The sequence below is a fragment of the Lampetra fluviatilis genome, chromosome 20 (assembly GCF_964198595.1).
Source record: "Lampetra fluviatilis chromosome 20, kcLamFluv1.1, whole genome shotgun sequence".
Classification (NCBI taxonomy): domain Eukaryota; kingdom Metazoa; phylum Chordata; class Hyperoartia; order Petromyzontiformes; family Petromyzontidae; genus Lampetra; species Lampetra fluviatilis.
Genome location: NC_136294.1, coordinates 7,550,307 through 7,574,136, shown reverse-complemented (window position 1 = coordinate 7,574,136; position 23,830 = coordinate 7,550,307). Strand labels below are relative to the sequence as shown.

Below are 23,830 nucleotides of genomic sequence, written 5' to 3'. Positions count from 1 at the left end.
TCATCAGTGGTCTGTGGGCTGCAGGATAGGAACCACTGACCCAGTGCTTGCATCGCAAGCTTCTACTGGCAACTCCATTGTATCCACATCCCACTGGGATGTTTGCACACGGCGTTGGTGTACGGTGTTTTTTCTGCATTATTTTGCAGTCTTTTCTTGGATTTTCTGTTTGCACTTAGTCACATATTCACTTTAAGATGTTTTCTTGTTCATGTTTTTGTTTGTTGTTTGTTGTGGTTGCACCCGATTCAAGAGCCGAATGGCTCACAGGGCTATACCTAATAAATGAACTTGAACGAGTAACTAGATATTCTTGTTAACAGGGCATTCGTGATGGAATTGTCCCATTGAATAAACTTGAGTTCATCAAGGGTCAAGTTGACTCCCTGGGTTCTGTTAAAATGTGCTTCCTTGTTTGGAATTGAACCAGATTTGTTGAGAGGTTGTTGTGATGCACTAGCCACTCACAGGACTATTTATAATTAAAAAAAAACATGTCTCAAAGTTTGGCTAGAGAGACGAAGCGAGCTGTGTGCTCAGCCACAGACATGATTGTTCTGGGGTAAACTGTTTCAAACCTTACCCAATTTTAATCTCATTCCCAGTTGAGAGAATTGCAGGAAGGAGGGTTAATGCATGTCAGGAAGCGCTTAAAGGTAGGGACAGGTGCATTGAAGAAAAGCCATTTCTCTTTTTATCAAGCCTGCTAATGCAAAGAGTGTGACACTCAGATACGGCTGTTTGTTGGAATTGAGGAGGGGAAAGAAAACGGATCCGGCAAATTGGTTGCTTATGTTGGCTGGATCCTGTAAATTTCTTTGGTTGGATGTTATCTAATGGGCTCTCCGATAATAGAAATTGGTGAGTGGAAAACCATTTACCTGTGAAAGCAGCTGAGGGCATGTAAAGGATACTGTTTATTTCTAGCGTAGTCCAAGAAGCGATGCACATTAATAAACATTCTGTTTAAATACGCAAACCCAATGAATAATCCCCAATGCATATGCGACTTTTCCAAAAATATTTAGGACTCTAGAGATATTGGATAAAGAGAGGTGAGGATATTTTTCCTGAAAGATCAGCTTGTTGAATTCTATATTTCGAATGTATTTGTGATTTAAGCAAGTATAATATTTGAGATTGGAGGGAAGAGAGATAGTGCTTGACTTAAAGCTTTCGTGACTGCAGGAATTCATATTCTTTGGGTCTTTCTCACTAACACAGCCACCGCTGCTTCTTTCCCTCGATGTGGCGGTGACTCTCGGTTTTTTAACAGGCTAAATGTCTCACTAACACAGCCACCATTGCGGTGGTTCTCTTACATTGACATGCTAATCTTACATTAACAGATTGACATGCTAATCTCTCACAATACAATGGCCACCTCCACAGCTTCGTAGTCGTGGAGGTAGCTCAGCTCTCCGATCTTACATTTACACGCAAATTCCATCTCTCTAGCCCCGCCCACTTACCCTTGGGCTACACTCATCTCAAACCTATATAACATCCTGCCTCAGCAGCTCTCCCGCTATACTTTTTCACCTGGTGGCGATTGCTTGTGTTGCGATCGAAACGTCATGATATTTAGATTTTTTTTATAATTTTTATATCTACGTGGCTTTACCGAAAGACCCAAAGAATAGAGATAGTGCTGTTTGTAACATTGCCGCTTGGGCATGTGTGCGCTTGGTTATGAACCACCATCTCTCCTTGCTTGGCAGTGAACTACTATTTACAGTACCAAAGTCAGGTCTGCTTTCTTAGCACCCTGTAAATAATTTTCTTGCACTTAAAAACTTCTACTTGTGCCATGAATAATTTATCCTGCCATATGTTGCAGTTTGCTAAGTTGTGCTATTTTCGTGTACAACATCTGGCTTTGCTATTACAATCGTACCTCAGCAGGAACATGGTGTAAATTTCTTCTTTATTTACATTAAACCATTTTATACTGGAAAAAAACGTACAAAATCAAGTAAAAAATAAATAAAAACCCACACATAAATGAATCTAATATGCTCCAATATAATTGAAAAATCAAGAGGACAAAGCTCGTCTTGTGTGACATTAATGTTCTACACACATCATACAAATTAACTGATGAATTTGGCTCAGCAGAGGCAATAAGAAGACAAGGTATTACGCTCAGTTGAATATCTTTAGGTGTACGTAACATGCTGGAAATCGAATCCAAAAGAATTGCCATTTGAAAGAAAGCATGCTTTGTGCTTGGTGATGGACTTGTCAGGGTAGGTTTCAATCAAAACATTTTATTCTCTCTTTGGATCTGACAATGGGCATGTTTGTTGGACTGATTTATGCATAATTATTGTCAGGCACAGGCAAATGAGAGCTTTGTGTTTCTCAGTGGTTCTGTGCTACGGAAAGAATATTTCTGCATATTCGGCCATCTCCCTGCGTTACATTGCTTTTTTCTTAATCGGTGCCGGTGCTCACATCGGCCCAATCGGTTACTAATTAGCATACATTCCCCATGGGATGCTGCAAACGCCTAATGGTTATCATACCCAGGTTACAATTCAGAGGTTGCCGGTCTGATTTAATCTCCTGGCGCGGAACCTGAAACAGTGGGAAAGTTTCTTCCATCTCCCAGCCCATGCCCACTTGGCAGTATAAATTGGTACACCACAGTTAGTTGATTGCAGGTCACGTGCGAATGTCCGACATCTCTTCCGAGATGTCATGCCAGCGTGAAAGAGTAGGCCACACACCCTCCAAAGGGCCTCTCTCGAACTTGCCATGTCCGAGACCCTTCCACCAACAATGGCATGAGCAAACAATTTCATGGCTGCAGCTTTACCTTTGTAATCTTGTTGTATTATCCATAGCATTAACTACCATTGCAGGCAAGAGTTCACCAAAACACAAACTGGAAAAGTGAATCTCGTCACGTGGTTACCTCAGACCCTTCACTTTAACTGCACTAGCCGGGCAGAAGCAGAACACCGTTGCTCCGTAGCTGTGTAGGATTTTGACGATTTTTAAAGGAAATAAATGAATATACACCCGAATGGTGTATTTTATATATAAATGAATATAAAAAAATAAACCCGTTGACCCATATGCGTTGTCACCTCTCTTAAACCACATGGGTTAATACCTTTGGCAAGTTTCTTAATCAACCAAAGCCTGCATTTTTCATCTAATGGGTACAATCCATGAAGTCAATTGATTAATCATATGTGGTTCAAAACTGGTTGTAATTAAGAAATGAAATGACTGAAAAATAAGAGAGCCGCCTACTACATTGTGGTGTGCTGCCCGCACCTTGATCTTCAATTTTTTTTTATCGCATTTTTAAGGTGCTTTCTTTGCAAAAGTGTTGGATAGTTATGTTTGTCCCGAGGACAGTGATTCTCACTGATTGACAATGTAAAAACAACGTTGGTAGTTACTCTTCAAAAGCACCCCCAATTAGCACGGTTGGCTATGTACAGCACAAAAGAAGTTCAGCATGCATGCACACATACTTATAGGCCGAGGACATTTAAGCCACTTGTGCTTCAGTCCACAATAGCGGGTGTACCCTTGTTTAAAATGCATTTACTTTTAAAGAACTAAGTTTTCTCACTTCCCATGGAATTATTGTAATATTGAGCTATATCTTGTGAATCCATATTATCTGATAGGCCCTTTTAAATATGAATTAATGTTCACATAATCAAAAGTGACTTTTATAAAAAAAAAATACATATTGCCTCTCTGGCAAATTATCTATTCATAAGAAGTCATGAAGTATATGAAATATCATTTCTCAAGTAAAACATTCTTGTATTGCCCTAGTCATGGCTGGTATAGAACTTTTATTGTAAATTTTGCTTCACAGTTTTTCTCCCGGGGTTTAATCTAATCTTTTTCTTCTTGCTTCCTCTTCTCCTCCTGTGTCCTTGCGCTTACTCTAGGGAAATAACCCGTTTGCCATTGTGACAGCTGTCAGGGTTTCTCACCGTAACAGCCCCCAGCGAAAATCTACACATGCATGCACGCAAACGCATTCCACGATTCCTTGGGAAGCGTTTGGGAATAGAGCGAGTGCAACGACTCGGCACCGTCTATCAAAACGTGCAGGGCATATGTGGCGATGTGTGCACGGCAGGCTGTGTCGCAAGCATTGACCTAGGTGTCAGAGGTCGCAAATGGGTTTTTATTCCTTACCCGTACCCGGCCGCACCAGGGTCGCAAACGGGTACCCGTAGCCGGGTATCGGGTAGGGTACGGGTATCGGGTACCTGATTGCGACCTCTGGGATGAAGCCATGTTGCAGGCGCGGGTGGGTTGATTCTAGGAACTTGAATTGTGAGAAGAGACAAGATGTTGGGAAATGAGTGACAAACAGTCACTCACCAGTGACTCACGGTCTACCCGTACCCGGCCGCACCAGGGTCGCAAACGGATACCCGTACCCGGCCGGGTATGGGTAGCCGGGTATCGGGTAGGGTATGGGTATCGGGTACCCGGTTGCGACCTCTGCTAGGTGTGCACTTTTGCACAAACACGCCAGGCAAGTAAGCCAACATACCGCACCATACTTGTTCTTCTGAATTCCCCACGTACACAGCCGCGAACACACTTGAACGGAACGTGCTCGGTGTACATCAGTGAGATGACCACAGAAAAAAAACTTTTCGTCAACTGTGTGGTCTTAAGCTTTGTCCACACGGAAACATTTAACTCGAGCAACATGTGTTGAGCACTATCAGTGGAATAACTTTGCAATATTGCAGCTGTCGCCTTGGCACATATCCACTCATTGCATATACTTTGCGACTCAGCCAGAGTGATATATCGAAACCCGTAAAAAAGAACATTGCGTCACATGTGTACCATTAGGGCTCCCAGTTGAACACAACTTGGAAACTTGCATATGCTGCCTTGGCTCAGAAGCTGAGATGGCTATATGGGCAGCAACAGAGCTCTGGTTGTAGATGGTTGTGTTTTGATGCCAAATGTGGCATTTACGGATGGAATGTAGTGCACTTCTGATCCGTTTTGGAGTGATGTAGAGCTACTATCATACCCGCAGACATGCCGCCTGGTGGAGGTGATGGGAGCTTATTGATTGTATATGTAAGACTGTGTTGCATGTAGGCCATCTGTAATTTGTTCAATGTTTATTCCTTATCTATTTGCTTGTTTATTTATGTTTTCCTTACAGGATAACTTTAGATGCACTGAATAAAATCACAATATTTGTATAATATATAATTGGCTTTAGCAAAGCCCTCAATTTTTATTAATTGCTAATCTGTTGATGCATATAATTCAAAATGTGCACTTTGTGTCTCCAATTCATGAAGTGTTCTCACCGTTTTTAAATATACCCAATTTATCAGTTAACGTTTTTTCGGATGTAAATTAGATTTTTGCAATAATACTTCCAAATGTTTTTAAATCGACCATATGCATTCAGTTATTAAGTCAATGCTTATACACATTTTATAATGTAGAATAGCATCCCATATTACAAGCAGCATACAAAATTTGGTAAATGTCCAAAATATGTGTGCATCAAAATGCATGCCGTCAGGCACCCATGGAGTACTGAATGAACATGATGTATAGTGTTTGTACTGACAGGTCTAATTATACATAATAACCTTTACTGAATGATACATCATCATAATCATTCATCATCAATATTATCATTGCCATAATCAGAATTTTCTCCAACAGAAGCACAGAAATCAAGAGCATAGGTACAGCCTGAGACTGGGTATGTGTGTGCGAATTATTGCGTATATAAGTAAGTATGTATGCGAGCGAGCAAGTGTGTGTGTTAAAGACTGCATTCACAAGCGGCAACATCGTGGTTTGTGCACTGCGCTATGTACCTAGCGACCTGAATTTTATCGCTGGCAATGGCTAGCATCAGTCTGAACCGATCGTGGGCCTCCACTCAGTCGACTATGCTTTAAGCAAATATCTTATAATTTGTAAACATCAGCAGCTGGAGGTGATGCTGGTCACAACACCCATTTGTGCCGTGCCAGCCTTAATAGGTGTTCGCGAACAAGCACTTGAACCAACAGCCTGTAATAGGCTGCACTGCCCTATTCAGGAGACCATACATGCATGCAAAAGAGCGAGCAAATGTTGTACAAGCAAACGAGTGCAAGGAAAAGCAGAAATGCATGTGTGGGAGATCACGTGTTTCTCTTTCTGCTGTATTATTATTCAGTAAAACTCCTCTTAACGTGTTATAATCCACTGCACATGCTGCATCTATTTAATAGCTATTCTTGTGCTTGCCAGAGAATGGCTATCAGTTGGAGATTACCATTAATCAGCCATGGACAAGGAGACCTATGATACATTGTGAGCCCCTGAAAGTTGTGGTAATTTTAATAATTATGTATTATTTTAATTGTAATCCACTGCTATTTAAAACAGAAACTGGTACGTTTACTTACTGGACATCTGTGAAAACGAGCTTGATAGCTCATAGGATTCCTCCAGGATAAATAAAGATTCTGATACTTGCTTAAAAACACAAGTCAGTCTTTCAGCTTACAGGCCATTCGGGAAGGCATGGAGCTATCTACATTATATAATAAGGATGGATAGGCATTGAACACCTTGAGTATTAAGGACTAGCCTTTTTACCCGTCCAAAGGCCGGGTGTATATTGCAGTAAATCTGAAATATTCAAAAGAAAAATTGTTCAGCTCATGATTATTAATGAGGGGGGGGGGGGGGGGAGTTGCTCCATGTGGAGTGACGTCACCCGCTAATGGTTATTGGGGAGGGGTGCAGCATGTGGAGTGCGCGACCTTGTGCGTTAGTGTAAATTTCCACGTGGTGCATGAATATTAATGAAGGGGGGGGGACTCTTCTGCACTGACGTCACGCACGGAAATAGCACTGCTGCGTAGGTTTCTTTTTTACCGTCACTTTCTGTAAAGAAACGTCATATTTGTAGCGACTTTGTGTAATAAATAATTTTATTCAGTTCGACCTTCCTCTGCGTTAGTGTAAAAATCCACCCACTCATGAATATTAATGAGGGGGGTGGGCCTCATGTGGAGTGACGTCACGCGGGGGGGGGTGGGCCTCATGTGGGAGTGACGTCACGCGGGGGGGGGGTGGGCCTCATGTGGAGCGACGTCACGCGGGGGGGGGGCCTCGTGGAGTGACGTCACGCGGGGAGGTGGGCCTCATGTGGAGTGACGTCACACGCGGAACGGACAGACATTTCTGGGTGATGACAGTAGGTAATGAAGAGTACAGGGCAGCTTTAGCATTTTGCAAAACAACACTCGGGAAAAAAGTGGAAAAATATAATATAAACATGCCAATTTTTCTGGCCTTAACTACTTCTTTAATCCAAGTCATAAATAATAGAATCGCGCATGTTTTGTATGTATATTTGTAGAAGTTTTCTGACTTCTATTCTTCGAGGAGTCTTTGAGATCATATTTGACAAGCTAAGGCTGTCATTGTAGATTATCGTAACATCCTCTTAAATAGCCTACATTATGCATCTACGTTGAGCTGTGGTGCAGACTTGTATATTTTGCTCTCCAACATTGTTGTCCTTTGAGTCAGACGTAACTGCATTGGGCACACTTTGGTATGTTTTATGAAAGTGTTTCTTCTGTTCGAGAAGACGGCTGAAACTATGAAATGTGCTCTTTCAGACAAACCTTTCACCTAGGTGAAAAACAACCTCACAGTTTTAACCGAATCTCAGCAGTGCTTGCTAAATATTTTATTTTACGAGCCATTTCCGTGACCACCGAGCACACAATACTACTAATACTACAACTATACAACAACCTTGTCCATATTACCAATAGAACAATACAACAACAACACAATGCACACACCACTCCTATTGCAACCCCAAGTGGTAATCCTGCCACCTCATTCCCTGTTTATTGAAAGGCTATTAGATGAGGCATAATGATTGGCAAATTGCATTGTCAGCAGGATGGAGACTTTTTTACGAGGCTGGCCAGGGTAGTTATTTTCAGCTGAGAAAACTGTTTTATATGAGGGTATAACACACTCAGCACTCTAAACATATGGATTCAATAATCTCTTTCTACACTGCTAACTACCGGTTACCTCATAGCCCCAGCAGGTTTGGAAGCACAAAACATAAGGAGCATGGCCAAACAGTGAATCTTCTTAGGTTGATAGGTATGCAAATATCTTCTTTAATTATTTGTACATGAATACTTACAATAGCATATTGCATTTTATGGAAGGTGGCCTCCCAGATCACCACACTTGTAAACCATGCGTTTGTGTGACAGTATCACACACTGAATGTCTAATAGATGCCCTTCATAAATGTTATGAAAGAAGAAGGCATCATCACATGGTGGCCCTCACTCCTACTCCTCAACATGGCCAGAATATACACTGTTCCCTCTAAATGGATACCATTACGATTGCCCTATATGTAGCGATTGAATGTGGACAAGACCAACAAGATACGGTCCAATATACTAAAATACAGTAATTGTCTTGAACCATTTAGTGTCCTCTGCTGAGTCAGCAGTATTCAGCATGTGTGTAGCTTCCTGTGGCACATCACTGTAGTAGCACAGTTGGTTGCCCCAGATACCCCAGGAATGTTTGATTTTGGCACAGCGGACCACATGGCACCTGAAACTGTTTAAATGGGCTTGAAAACCCAGAGATAATGTGGTTGATTCTGATGGTGGAAGAGGCTTTCTCCCATTCCACAGTGGTGTTCAGATCTGGATGAAGAGCACACGATATTGTCCAATTAAGACTAACACATTATTATGCAGCCGATGTTGAGAATCCGGATTCAACACACGGTCTTCAACACCTTGGGTTGTTCAGTTCTTATCCTGGCATGTTTTACAGTAGTCCTGATCGTATGTGTACACCATCCTCTCCCATCTCCACACGCCCTGTGGACATGGGCCTCGTGTTTCTCCCTATACTCGGTCACGCTGAACCCGCAGGCACCAACACTCGTGGTTGTGTTGCCTGAATCAGTCTTTACCACATGCGGGCATTCCTGGTTATGATTACATGGAGCTTCTAAATAAAGCACAGGATTGCAATGTGCATTGCGGTGTCATTTAGTGAGTGTGGGCAGGCGAAATACCCCACACCACCTTACTACCCTCACCATTAACACTGCCTTAGAGATATTTGTGTCAAAGTGTCTGTGCTCGGGTGAGCAAGAGACAACGCTCACATCTGTCGACATCCCCGAGTCAGTAGGTGGAAATTCCATATTCTTTTATTGGAGTTTCTTCAAGTGCTTTCTGCTGTTGAATTCACACATGGTGGTAGAAGGTTTGTCGAGAGTGTAGGATTGTAGAAGGTTGTCTCCTAGTGTGCATGCATGGATGTTTTCCGGACACTCTGGTTTCCTCCCTCTTTAACAAGGAAGTGACCAATGCATAACCCTTATGGAAAAAATAGTTTGACTATAAATACGGTATTATTCTATTGTTTCCTATTAGGTAGCCTGATATTTAAGACCTAAGAGTAAATGGTGGGACACTGTTAGGGCAGATCTTATCTATACTCTTAGTTTTTTCGGTAAAGTCACTTAGGTAAAAAATGAAATAAAAATTAATAAAAATAAAATAATAAACACAAGCCTCCGAAACGTCATGATTTTTATTATTTTATTTTTATTATTTTTTATATCATTTTTTCCTACGTGACTTTACCGAAACAACTAAGAGTATGAATCCTTGCAGTCACGAAAGCTTCAAATCCAGATCTTATCTGCTTTGCAGCACCTGCAGGATCTGGCAGAAGGTAGAAAGCGCTGTCGTGGTGATGGTTGCATCAATGACTTTGGCCAAGATGACATCCTTATTTTCAGCTTGATATTTAAACCAAGTATAGGTCACCATTTCTAATAGTTGTACATTATCCCAATATGATAAACTACAAGCCTCATGCGTGAAGATATCTATAATCATAGAGTTTAACAGAAGCAACTTTATAAAAAAAAAAGTAAATGCTTCAAATAAAAATGCAGATATACCCCGGTAGCTCAAAAACTGTCCCCTACCTCCCAGCAGTCGATATTCTCCATTAACATAATTTATCTTTAAGTATATAAATGCACATTTCCTTATAACAGAACAAAGCTAAACGTTTTCCTGGGAGAGAATTCATGTTTGAATGTTGTGTCGTTTATCACAGTCTGTTGCCTCGTTTGCCTCATAAGTTGTACTGTACCATTGTTAATGTATCACATGAGGGAACCATTCTTAGCTTTAGGCAATTCCGTCGAGTCTTAATAATCATGAGAACAATCTGACGGCTTCAAAATGCCTTGCTGTGTGAGAATTAAGTGCATTAAAAAAATTGTAGTTTTTGTTATTAATGAGAAACTTAAAAAGTAATTAGTGGTATTAATCATGCCTTTGACACGGAACATTTACCATTGAAAAGTGCAAATAAATCTTAGTGTCTGTCCGCAATGCCATTTTGTTATATAGCCAGGAATTTAATAAAAATTGGTGACCCATTGGACAGGCAGATGTGGAGGATGTGTTTGGAAAATAGGTCTGGCTCTGATGCTCATTCTCTCCTATGGCAAATATTGCTAACATCTACAGATGGGATGTTAAATAATTTAAGTAATCTATTACTCTAGCAATTATTGGCTTGATTACTTGACTAATCGGATAGCACAACACTATTTGGAAAAATTGTCATAGCTTTACCCACGTATGACAGTGTACAGAAGGTGGTTACGTGGCTTGGTGACAATTGGTATCATCAGCGGTGTCATGATGGGATAGGATTGTAGGGATTACCCATTTTTGGGAGGTAGGAATTTTGGGGCAGTTGCCATTTTTAAAGTGGCCTGATTAATCGAGTAGAAAAATAGTTTATTCATAAATGTCAATAAATCGTCTTTGCTTCTACTATCAGCAATGGTTTTTTGCTGTGGTTGTTCCACATAATGATGGGCACTTGTGTTGCGCCCGAAACGTCGTGATTTAATTTATTTTATACCTATGTGACTTTACCGAAAGAACCAAAGAGTATGGATCCCTGCAGTCACGAAAACTTCAAATATAGATTTCTACTATCAAAGCTACTGCTGATTGGCTCACAATCAGACAATTTAGAACTGAAATTATGGTTGGGGGTAACTCAGCCCATCATCTTTCCTAGGTTATTCAAGTGAGTACAACTGTACGCGAATTGAAAGTGTTGAATTTCTACTGGCTCAAGACTATGAACAGAAATGAGCATGCCTAACCCGCAATCGTCATTTTTCCTACGAGCAACGTCTTTTTCTGGAGGACTGCTCAGTATCGACCGCTTACAGCAATGAAATGATTAACGCTCATGGTTGAGCTTCACTCCGTCATGGGGCTAACAGCTCCCTGGACTGGGGCACTGCAAAGCTTGGTGCTCGGAACAGGCAGAAGCCGGAGACTACACTGGGTGATGTCCATCACGAAGCAGTGAGAGCTTCCGCACCAGCGGAGGCGGATGTGGCCTTGGAGGTAATGCAAGCCCCTCATGGTCTTCGCCGCATACACCACGTGGACAAGGACGTCCCCCGTGGATTTACAGGGCAGTCCTGCCTACGGCGGCCATAGAGGTCCTGATGGTCCCGGTGTTTGCCACAGAGCCGGTGTTCTGCTGCGAAAGTCAACCTCCGAAGACGACGTCTACCAGGAGTCCTGGATGCAGCTAGACAAGTATCAGCTGCACACCTTCATGCAAGAGGCTGTAAGAAACGAGCTGCACACACGAGAGCCAAGATGAAAGGGACTTAATAGAGGATGTTACTTATCTTCTGGGTTGTCCTTGGATCAGGATTCATCAAGCAATGAAAGGTCCAAGGAATTAATCTTTCCGCAGGATCTCCTGTGCTTTTTGACAACCAGAATCAGGTGCTAACTCAATCTTACTAAACAGGTACAATCACAGTTGACCGTGCTGGAGACATTTCGCTCGAGGAATCGGACATCGCGGAATGCATCACTTCTGCTTCCAGAGTATCTGAAAAAACTGGCTTGTCATCTGGCAGGGGCAGACTATGTGGTTGTGGACCTACTAAGGGTGGCTCGATGTGGGGGAATAGACTCTACACCCCAAGGTGTTCAAGCAGGTTCGATGCCAGTTCAGGCCTTTCACCACACACCTTCTTGTGAGTTCAATCATCAGTTACCGTGGTTCTGCACCTGCTTTTTCTGCTTAAGGGCCATTGCAGCAGACACGTTTACAATTTCCTGGACCTGGTCAAGTCTGTACACATACCCTCCTTGGTCCATCCTGCTGAGGGTGTTGGCCAAGATAAGCAGGGAAGGAGCATCGGTTCTGCTGATTGCCTCGCATTGGGTCAGACAGCATTGGTTTGTGAATTTTCTGGAACCAAGAACATGCCTCTCATGGCCATTCCCGGGTTGGGAGGAAAATCTGTGCCATGGCGAGATGCATTGTCCAGATGTCGAGTTTTTTGTTGACTGCCTGAACATTGAAAGGATGAGGTTTAGAACAGGCACTGGGGGTGGGGGGGCTTGTAAAATCAAGAGTCTCCATGGGCATGGTCTTCTCAAGTCACTGGAAGGAATTCTGGTGGTGTTTAAAGGTGGGTCAGGATTTCCTGTCCTGCGGATGACCAGTCATTGCCAACCATCTCATTATGTAATGTCAATGCAGCACCCTCTGGTGGACTGATAATATTTTTTTGTGTTTTAGCAATCAATAAACTCCTCAAAAAAAGTGTTTAAACAACGGTTTAATGAGCAACTTCGTTTAACTCACGGTCAAGAAGTACGTCAATGATGCGGCGCCTGCTCCCACATCAACGCTGACTTGAATTAATTGATTACTTCTGTAACTCGTTCACACGGAGCAGACGCGCCTGAGACACGTGGCGCCAGCTTCTTGGGCGAGGCGATTCCAGAGTTTAGGGACCGCGGCGGATTTTACCTTCACAAATATATAAATAATAAGGCGTCCATACAAAATGATAATTGCTTTAAAGTAGCATGCATTGTCACCGGATCTGAGTACGTGTGCAAAATTTGGAATTGATTGGATAACGGGAAATAGACTAAATTTTGATGACAAGATTTGACCACGACAAACATAGGAGTCGAGTTAAGTAAAACCGTCGAAAAAGTTAACACTTGAGCACATTCTGAAGTTCCCGTTGCTTTGTATTTGTAGAATGGGTTTTGAGTGTGCATGGATATTGCTTAACTCTCCCGAGACGATCAAATTTCTCACAAGTCATGTGGCAACAAAGGCGTAGTAAATTGTGGGTATGTTAAACCCAAAACATTATCTAAGTCTTGATTTAAAGCTTTCGTGACTGTAGGGATGCATATTCTTGGTTCTTTCGGTAAAGTCACGTAAAAGGGAAATAATACAATAATAAAATAAAATTTCTTGCAGTAGATTTCACACCTGATGATGATTGCTTGTGTTGCAGTCGAAACGTCGTGAGAATTATATTGTTTAATATTTGTATTATTTTATTATTTCCCTTCTATGTGACTTTACCGAAAGAACCAAGAATACAATATCTAAGTCATCCAAATGTAATTAATTGGCTTTAAAAAGTGTCGTAGAAATATCTATTACAATAACAGATACTTATTCTTTTAAAAACTTATGGTATATCTGATGATGAAAACTATTATTTGTAATGTTAGCGGCAGTCCAATAAAATGGGCTAAACAGAAAAATCAAATATATCTTTCAACACTTAAGTCAATGAGCCATCATCTCGACTGAGTAGGTGTTGCCACTGTTCTGAGAATCATCCTATTTAAAGTCATAATTAATACATATTTTTAACTGTGCAGCATTAGTCACAGCACATCAGTCTTCCAGATTTGACAGGGGGTCATCATTTTGCAACATGAAAGCATTTTTTTACTCAATGCTATAGGCATATCCATTCAATGTTTAGGGGCTCCATCATTGTCTGGATTAAACAAAGGTTATGAGTGTACTTCTAGATTTGAAGTTGGACACACTTACGCGGTTGTGCTTTCACTAAGTTGTCCCCACCTGAAGAAGGATGCTTGTGTTGCGCCCGAAACGTCGTGATTTAATTTATTTAAATTGTTTTACCTACGTGACTTTACCGAAAAAAGCAAAGAGTTTTTATGGGTGTACATTTCTTATCCTTTAGTCTACCATTTTAACTCCCATGTTTTTTTTTTAAAGGTTTCAACCGGGTCTTACATTGCATCACTTTGAAATTAGATTTTTTAAAACATTACATTAATAATTAATGCAATTGTGGGAATACGAGTCTGTGCAAGTGTATATAAGCATGATGTGTAATTATCATGGGCAGTTCAGAGATATCAATAAAGGTTCTGTTAAGAGACATCAGTATATACTGCTCTTTTGCCATATTGGCTTGTTCAGCTTATACTCTTGACAATACTAAACAGTCAGGTGCGCAATACATGTTTTGAACTTCAAAGCTGCAGTTTTACTGGCTTCTCTGAAGCATAATTTGTCATAGACAATTTGTGATTTTATTTTGGACAGGGTGTGGAAAAATTGCAATGAAAACAATACTCAAGTCAGTGGCGAATTTTCATCCTTGGCAATAAACAGGTTTATGTCCTTTGAGATATATATAATACTACTCCAAGAATCCCTGAATGATGTTCTGTTTGGGCTAATCGATTGATGCTGTCGACCTTCCATTAAGTTGACGCTTCAGGTGCCAGAAAAGATGCTCACCAGGCTTCCATGTCGGGAGGGAACAAGAAATATATTCAATACCACCATGCTGTTTTCCTCTTGTGAGATGTGTACTGTAACTTAATGGCCCTGTTGCAAGTATTAAGGGTTTATAATGTGCATCTTGGGTTGGTGTGCACTTGCGCAGCATTTCCATCAAACTGGCCAAGGCCACAAAGCAATTCACGCTTATTAGGGCATTAATTATTGGGAGCAGCAGGGTAAGGTCTGAGATTACACGCCTGGCTGTTAAGTTGCGGATTGTGCAGGCAGAGTAAATGCACATCACGCTGTCTTTTTATGTGGGGCAATAGGTTTGATGCTCACATTTGCTTGCGGATTTAACTTTTCCACAAGAGACGGCCAAATCCATGGACAATTAATCGTCCTCAATATCTAAAAATCCCTACAATCCATGTGAGCCTTCTTATGAATACAGCTGTCCGCAGTTCACAGTCAACACCCAGACTATATTCTTAGGTTTTTTTCGGTAAAGTCACGTAGGTAAAAAATTAAAATTAATAAAAGTAAAAGAAAAAAATCACGACGTTTCGGAGGCAACACAAGCTTCCGTCTTCAGGTGGAACCGTCACAGCCCGACAGCTGTATCAAGTAAATGAGGGATTACAGGAGATACCACTCCGTATATATAATGGTATAATAATAATGGTATAATAATATATATACGGAGTGGTATCTCCTGTAATCCCTCATTTACTTGATACAGCTGTCGGGCTGTGACGGTTCCACCTGAAGACGGAAGCTTGTGTTGCCTCCGAAACGTCGTGATTTTTATTTTTATTTTACTTTTATTATTATTAATTTAAATTTTTTACTTACGTGACTTTACCGAAAAAACCTAAGAATATGAATTCTTGCAGTCACGAAAGCGTCAAATCTAGAATTAACACCCAGACTATCCGATATATGAACAAATAAGTAATGTGAAATTAAATAAACTTGTTATTCAAGCAATTAACAGAGCTTTTGAATCTGCTGGTAAATAAATAAATTTTACTGTCAGGAAATTGACCCATTATTTAATTAGGGAACAATGTCACGTCTGAAATTGAAAGTCTTCTGCCACTGTGTGTCACACTTCTAAGATGTGCTAACACAGGTCAGATTAACATAACAATAAATAATTCATGAATTAAGCGATCATAGATTGGCATTTGGGAATATGAAATGGAAAAAATAAAATAACAAGGTTAGCAGAATGCTCTGTTGTGTTTTTTTTTATAACATGGTTTTGTTAACCTGTACATCTGGTGGGGGTCTAAATTTATTAATATTATAATAACTAGCACTGCCCACACATTTGCACAACATAGGGTGGGCGGTGGAGAGGTCTTACTTTTTTTTATGGATTAATAACAGCAAATCAAATGTGTTATTACAAATGTGTTAGCCACTCAATTGCTTGTTCATAAGTAGAGTGGATTGCCTCCATTCCTCCTTTAAAGGAGTGAAGACAGCACGCCGCCGAATATCTGATGCACCATTTGTGTATCAGGTGGCTGTATCGGCCGTGCCCGGTCCCGATTCGGTTGATGGTCGACCATCAACCGATGATGGTATTGGCAACCATTGCAGGTGGTCAACACATCATGACAAGCATTGGAGTATGCTAAAAGGTTTTAAAAATATAATTTTACATCAACGTCTTGTGCAGCTGGTTGGACCACAGAATGCATAACTGTGTGACTTTATTTATTAAATACTGGAAGTTCACACCTTGAGTAGTTTGATTCTAAAAGGCTCAAATGTAATTAAACAGAAACATCTTTTCCTTTCAGAGCTGGACTGTGGCCGTGGCGTTGAACTTTATTTCGTGAGGTTGGCTCAATAGATCCCATGCAAAATTAGCAGCTACATGGTGAGGTGGTGGCTGAAAAAGATATCAGTTTTAAAGACAGCATATACATTTATGAAGTAACATTGTGGGTCAAGTATGTATTTCAATTATTTCTCGTGTTGCTCTATTTTGATCACAAACTAAACTGATGGGGAATGTTTTTAACTTTGATTTAAAGCGTTCGTGACTGCAGGGATTCATATTCTTGGTTCTTTCGGTAAAGTCACGTAGATGATGAATGCTTGTGTTGCAGTCCAAACGTCGTGAGAATTTTGTTGTTTTATATTTTTATTATTTTATTATTCCCCTTCTACGTGACTTTACCGAAAGAACCAAGAATATGATGGGGAATGGTTATCTTGGTCCCAGTAGGCTTGAATACACGGTATGGATTATTTAAGGGGTTAGGTTACGGTATGGTAAGGGTTTGTTCTTGATGGTATTGAAGGAACCCATCTCTGCAGTCTGTCTTGGGGTCACTAAAAATTGTCTGCTGGCCTAACCTCATGCTCAGAGAGCTTTTAACGAGTTTGTTTCGTGGAAAAAAATTGCAATGACATTACTTAATGGCTCGTGGTAAGTGCAGATAATTATACGCTGTCAGATGAAGTCATAATCCTGGGCAACCCTGTATAATGTGCTTTGGTTTCACTTATCTATGACCCTAGTTCTACTATCTTGATGTTTCATGAAGCAGCCATTGCACATGTCTGTGTCTTTGCTGTAGTTCAAGTTCAAGTGCATTTATTAGGTATAGCCCTGTGAGCCATTCGGCTCTTGAATCGGTTGCAACCGCAACAAACAAAAAACAAAAACATGAACAAAAAACATCTTAAAGTGAATATGTGACTAAGTGCAAACAGAAAATTTAAGAAAAGACAGCAAAATATTGCAGAAAAAAATCACCGTACACCAATGCTGTGTGCAAAAATCCCAAGCACTTGCTTGTGGGTTTATCCATCCTTGAAAGACTGAGAGAGTTGGGGAAAAAAATTCTGTTGAAGTTAAAACAGAACGTTTCGTGAGAATGTGTTGTTGTGCAGAGACACTTGACCACAGTTGACCCATTACAGTGGCTTGTCACGGGCGCCATAAATATGTTCTGCCTCCTGACACGGTGAATAAGAAATCTTTTCATTGTGGAAAAAGTTCAGACTGGATTCTGCTTCTGTGCTAAAAAAGGCCATGCAATAATTAGTTTTTAACAAAATCAAGGCGATTTCTCCCTTTGGTTATGGAAGTCAATTAAAATGCATGTTTACTTGTTTATTTTTAACTATGAGTCTTTAAATACAGATATTAATTCCGCAATCCCACAGATTAATATTTATTTTCGAAAACTTTGCATTGACTAGCACTTGTTAACTTAATCGGAATTTACGGAGATATATTAACAGCATTTATAATTCCTTCGAAGTGATTCTTGAGGCGTGAGTGTTTCTGCAGCCAGTGTGCAGTCGAGATCTACGTGGCAATCTTGACTTGAAGCTTTCGTGACTGCAGGAATCCATACTCTTTGGTTCTTTCGGTAAAGTCACGTAGATAGAAATATTTTTTTATTTTATTTTATTTCTCACTACGTGACTTTACCGAAAGAACCAAAGAGTATACATGGCAATATCAGGTGCTTCTTTCAAAGGTTAACATTTGCCTTCTCTTCTCCCAGCTGTTAAAACTAATCAAGTGTCACTTTTAAAGGATCGGCTTTAATGGATTTTCTACTAGACATGTAACGATTCCTCCACTGGCTGCCCCCCCCCCTCCACCATGCAATTTGATGACTTGTCACGATTAGGGGTAACGATTAGATTAAAGAATGGATTTTCTTTTGACCGTTGTGGTGAATGTAGAGCCTTCAGTGGCTGCAATTGTGTACCTCCCATGGTTGGCTACATCCAGGATGAAAGAAGTTCAACATAAATGCATGCAATGTGTAATGATAAAATAGATTATTCACCCACACAACTGTATGCAATGTAAATATCTTGTTTTATTTGCTGAATCAATGCATCATTAAATGCCAATTTTTTTTATTAACTTAGTTTCCACAATCGGCTTGTTATATACTGCCAAAACCGATTTCAAGATGTGCGAACTCCAATTAAAACTGTCAGACACGTAACCTTTCAATACCATGGAAGTGATGATTCTTTTTTCACTCATTCGCCCCAGGGGTATAAACCGAGCATCTCATAAGCATCGGTTGTGTGCATTGGCACAGGCATTAGCTCCTCGAGCTGCCCATCGATGACCTTGCTTGCCCTGGCACAAATGGCCCGAAGGCCAGTACAAGGTCGCCAGGTATAAAGCCACATTTATGAGTAGCCATAGTCAGATTCTCAATTGCCTGCTTCCTTGGACCTGTGTATATCACCACTGGACTTAATATTTGTTTGGGGCCATTCAACATTGTGGAGATCTATCGATAGTTGCATTGTCATTGCCTCCTGCCTTTGTTAAATGTGTTCACAGTTTTCTTCCATCAATTAGTTCACTTCGCTAATAACAAAAATCATCCTCTCCTTTCTGGACGTAAGACTACTCACCCAAGATTATAAATTAGCCACAACTGTGTCATACAAACCAACAGACTCACGCTCCCACCTGCTCTACGCACCATTGCACCCTGCCCCACACCAACTCGGAAATACAATTTTCACAATTTCACCGCCTCCATCACTTGTGCAGCAACATTGGAGATTTCAATGACAAAGCCAATGAGATGAAAATGATGAATACCCTGAAGAGTTAGTCGACAGCCAACCAACATGCCCATTTGGTGCACCGTGCAGCCAAAATACGAGTCACCTGAATGATCGAGCAGAGTGTGAGTTGTCCTGACATGTCACCCTTCAAACCTGGCTATCAAAAAGATTTTCCTTAACAATTTTCACATTATCAGGAGCAACGCAAGTGTTGCCAACATTTTTAAGGAACCACCTCTATGTACATTCTGCAGGAAAACACTTCTGGGACCTGCTAGTGCACAGTTAAATGCAAAAAAAGAGCAATATTAAAAACGTAACGCCCTCACCAACGACGCTGCCTTAAGATAATAAAAATATATATATGTATGATCGGCGATTTTTCAGGCAATGGGCCCCTTCATATCACATCAAATAATTTCGTTAGCTCGCAGTAATAGATCCCAGGCACCGTCCAATGAAATCGAAGATGATGCAACACATCAACTAATACACAGATAAAAACACCCAGAGCATATTCTATATGCGCATCCACCAATATGGTTTAATGCATTACGTGCAAAACATTGTGGCCTCCACTACATTGGATTATCTAGTAAAACGGCTCAGTGATAGTTTTGTTCTGCATCTTCTGTCAACTCGCCGTACAGATGCAGTAAAACCTTGGATTGCGAGCATAATTCGTTCCGGAAACGTGTTTGTAATCCAAAGCACTCGTATATCAGTTGTGATCACGTATTGCAAGACCCCTCGCTCGTTTATCAAATTAATATTTATTTAAAAAGTTTGCTCGTCTTGCAAAACACTCGCAGACCAAGTTACTCGCAATCCAAGGTTTTACTGTATGCCCAAACCAGTGGGTCGTCACCTCAACAGCGAAGAACCAACAGCTCCAGTGACACGTCGATGCGTAGCCCTGTCTCGATCTCTGGTGGAAATTGGACCAGAAAAAGTTAACCCGTAAAAACAAAGTTTTTCACTATAAATCCTTTATATGCGTAGCGGCTAGAGTCCTCTCGTCCTCTGGCTTGAGATGGCTGCCACCTATGGGGCAGATGATTGCCTGCCACCATTAAGCAATTGGTAATTAAATATAATTTTTTTTCCCCTAAAAAGTGTCAAATTTTGGAAAAAATTTCACCAAAATAAATTGTCCCGCACAACGAGTCTGTGTGCAAAATGTCAGCTCGATTGGATCACGGGAAGTGGGTTAAAAAACGACCGAAAGATTGGCACGGTCGTAAGCGCGCAAGCAAGCAAGTGAACTTAATATAAAGGATTTAAAAAGGACAGAAGGCTACCTCGTGTTGAAACTGCGAATATGCTTTAGCAGGCAGAAACTGAAAGAAATGTCACCTTCACGAAATACGTAACTCTATTATTGAGTGCTCGACAAACCTTATCCCTGTTTCGTTTAATTGTATTTGTTTTAGTTTCATAGTTTTGTTTACCTTTCTTCCTAGAGACTTCTCTGCCTCAGAGGTGTGTGGCGTTTGATAGAAATGGTGATTAGGGGCCCATAAATTCACTGCCAGGGGGATTTGCCCCCTTTGTTTGTCCTCGCAAGAACAAGTCTTCACCCAATGTATTGTCAGCAGAATTGTTTAATTTCGCTGTTAAAGTAAATCCGTTTACATTAGTAATGCTTGAGATTTTTGAAGGATTTGTCTGGTACCCAAGATCTGCTGATTTATAATTATAGTAGTTTATTTTGGGTTAGATCGTGTCAGTATAATGCCAATTTTGATTTAAAGCTTTCGTGACTGCAGAGATTCATATTCTTGGTTCTTTCGGTAAAGTCACGTAGAAGGGAAATAATAAAATAACATAAATATAATATAAATATAAATATTATTTTATTATTAAATAATAAAATACTATAGTTATAACATAAAAATAAATATTTATGTTATTTTATTATTAAATATGAAATAATAAAATACTATAGTTCTAACATAAAAATATATATTTATGTTATTTTATTATTAAATACTGAAATAATAGAAATATTTATATTATTTTATTATTTCCCTTCTACGTGACTTTACCGAAAGAACCAAGAATATAATGCCAATGTTTTACTTCAACCCTCCACCATCCAACTGAGCCAATAATATCAAGTTGTCATGTGGGCATATATGCCCATTGATTTGCTTTCTCAGCAAAACTGCAAAAAGTTGAAGAGCAAATCAATACTTGACAATTATCTACATGACGTTTTGCCAGAGGTTACGTACAGCATTGTGTTAACAAAACCTCCACTCTAACGTGAAAGAGCTTCCTGATCGACGTCTTGTGCATCAGATCTTATTTATTCATGACGTACTTACAAAAGAATCGGCAGACTCTACCTGCTGGATCTCCTCAATGTTTTGAAGAACAAATGTGACCTAAGGTTTTCGCTCATTTACCTTATTGCTGTACAAATACTGGAGGAAGGTCCTTTGATGTTGATGCCCTCAGGGTCTGGAATGCTATCGCCAATAAACTGCAACTTGGATCATTACCTGTGAGATCTGCACTCAAAACTGCTCTTGAGGAGCTGTACAACCCTAGCTGCCACTGCTATGCAGTGACCTGAAATCAAATGCACCGCTCCGGATATCTGCTGCAAGTATGATCTTGAGTTTCGATTATAGTGCGCTGAAATTGAAAGGTGCATTGCAAATTTTGTATACTCCTGCTGATACTCCTGCTGTTATGGGGTGACTCATGCTGCCAGCTATGGCTGCAAAGTTTGGTCGTACATGTTATGTATATCGTTTATTGTTACATTGGAATCACAGCTCCTATGCTTACTGTTACATTGTTTTTATAGCTTTATATTGTCGATTTGAAAAACGTATGGTTAAGCCATGTTTGTTGAAGTATGGAGTCAGCCTGATAACTTTATCTAAATTGTCTTATGGTTGTTATTGTTAGACTTGCATCCCATTGGGATTTTTGCACTCAGCGTTGATATACGGTGTTTTAACTGGAAGACTTTGCTGTTTTTTCCTGGATGTTTCTGTTGCGCGTCGTCACTTTAAGATGTTTCTTGTTCATGTTTTTGTTTGTTGCGGTTGCACCCGAGTCAAGAGCCTCATGGCTCACAGAGCTTTACCTAATAAATGAAATGAAACTGAAACTGATCGGGCCATGACGTCATTGGCACAATAACGCATGCTATCCAGTTTAACAATTAGAGTGTATTGCCCAGTTAATTGCTTGTGAATGGCAGATTAGATTCGTGTAATAAGATGCAACGGTTTAGTGTTGGCGAAAAATCGGCTATCCTTAATTATATCAAGGTGTATCGTTTTGGTGATGAAGCTGGAGTTTTGACGCGATTGTGATTCTGGGGATTAGCACTATGGTGATTTAGGGATACAGGTTGATTGAATATATTGTTGGTGTTACATTGATATAATACATTCTCAATTAAGTATAAATGAATAGATGAGAACTATTTTTGTTAATGCAGTGCCGTTTACGAATGTAATTTTTGTTGTTGCAGCATTGCGCAGTGTTTTAGAAGCTGACTTTACACCATTGGAACCTCATTTGTCAGTAAAAAATATGATAATTGGTTTTTTACCCTTCTATCTGGCAACAAAACTGTCACCTTTTTTAATGAGGTTCCAATGGTGTAAATGCTTAGCCCAAGCTCTCATACTCTGATGGTGCATTGTCTTTGAGTTGTGCGCCTTTTGGCGTCATCTGGTCCAACCCATGTGAGACTAGGCTCTAAGGAAAGCGGTCTCGGGTGTGGACCAATCAACTTCAAGGACAGTGCACATTATCAGAGTTATGTTTTTTGTTTGCATTATGGCTGCAGGTATTGTGGTCTATGCAAACATGACTCCTTGTAAAAAAGGTGTCAGTTTTGTTGCCAGATAGAAGGGTAAAAAAACAATTATCAAGCTGACTTTGTGCACCATTTTAAGCATGTATCTCTGCGTGTGTGCATTGCGTGCGTGTGCGTGCAGGTGGTTTTTCAGCAAAGCATGGTGGAGTCCCTCATGCACAGCCCAGGAGAATTCATCCTCCTAAGTGCTGACAAGTACGAAATCAAGGTAATGGCAATTTCTGATTGTCGTCTGTTCCGGTTTGTGCCCTGCTACACAGGTTTTCTCCTGCAGCCTGTTGTTGTTTGCCGCGGTTTGGAGATTACGGTTGTAAAGGGATATTGTTTGTGCTTCAACGCTGTCGGATGTCTTGTAATTGCACTGTTATTCAGGGAAATTAAAGTAGAATGCTTTAATCATGAAGTGTGCACAGTTATTTTCTATTTGCCCTACTTGGAAATGAATGCACATGTGATTAGTTCCTTGTTTTTTATTTGCATTTGTATGTGTTGTCCATGCTATCCCCTAAATTGAAATATCTCATTTAAGTAATCCATAAGAATGAGCAAAACGTTAAATGAAAAGGAAATTATAGTTATTTTCCCTCTATCTTTGCTCCTTGATTGTCAATAATTGTACATGCAAATTAAATGTAATGAATGCTTAACACATATAAATTACCTGTAAGAAATTGATGGCTTTTAAGCCTAAAATTTGCTGTAGGACTTCTGAGA

The 23,830-nt window shown here is 40.3% G+C and overlaps 1 protein-coding gene across 1 annotated transcript in view; it reads left to right on the top strand.

Annotated features, from left to right (window-relative positions):
* The window catches only part of FBXW2 (F-box and WD repeat domain containing 2), a 130,576-nt gene that overhangs the window by 85,482 nt on the left and 21,264 nt on the right, over positions 1-23,830 (top strand). Inside the window, exon 6 of the mRNA XM_078865527.1 lies at positions 23,238-23,324. Coding sequence (XP_078721653.1) covers positions 23,238-23,324 — 87 coding nt within the window. The remainder of the gene's footprint in view (positions 1-23,237; positions 23,325-23,830) is intronic.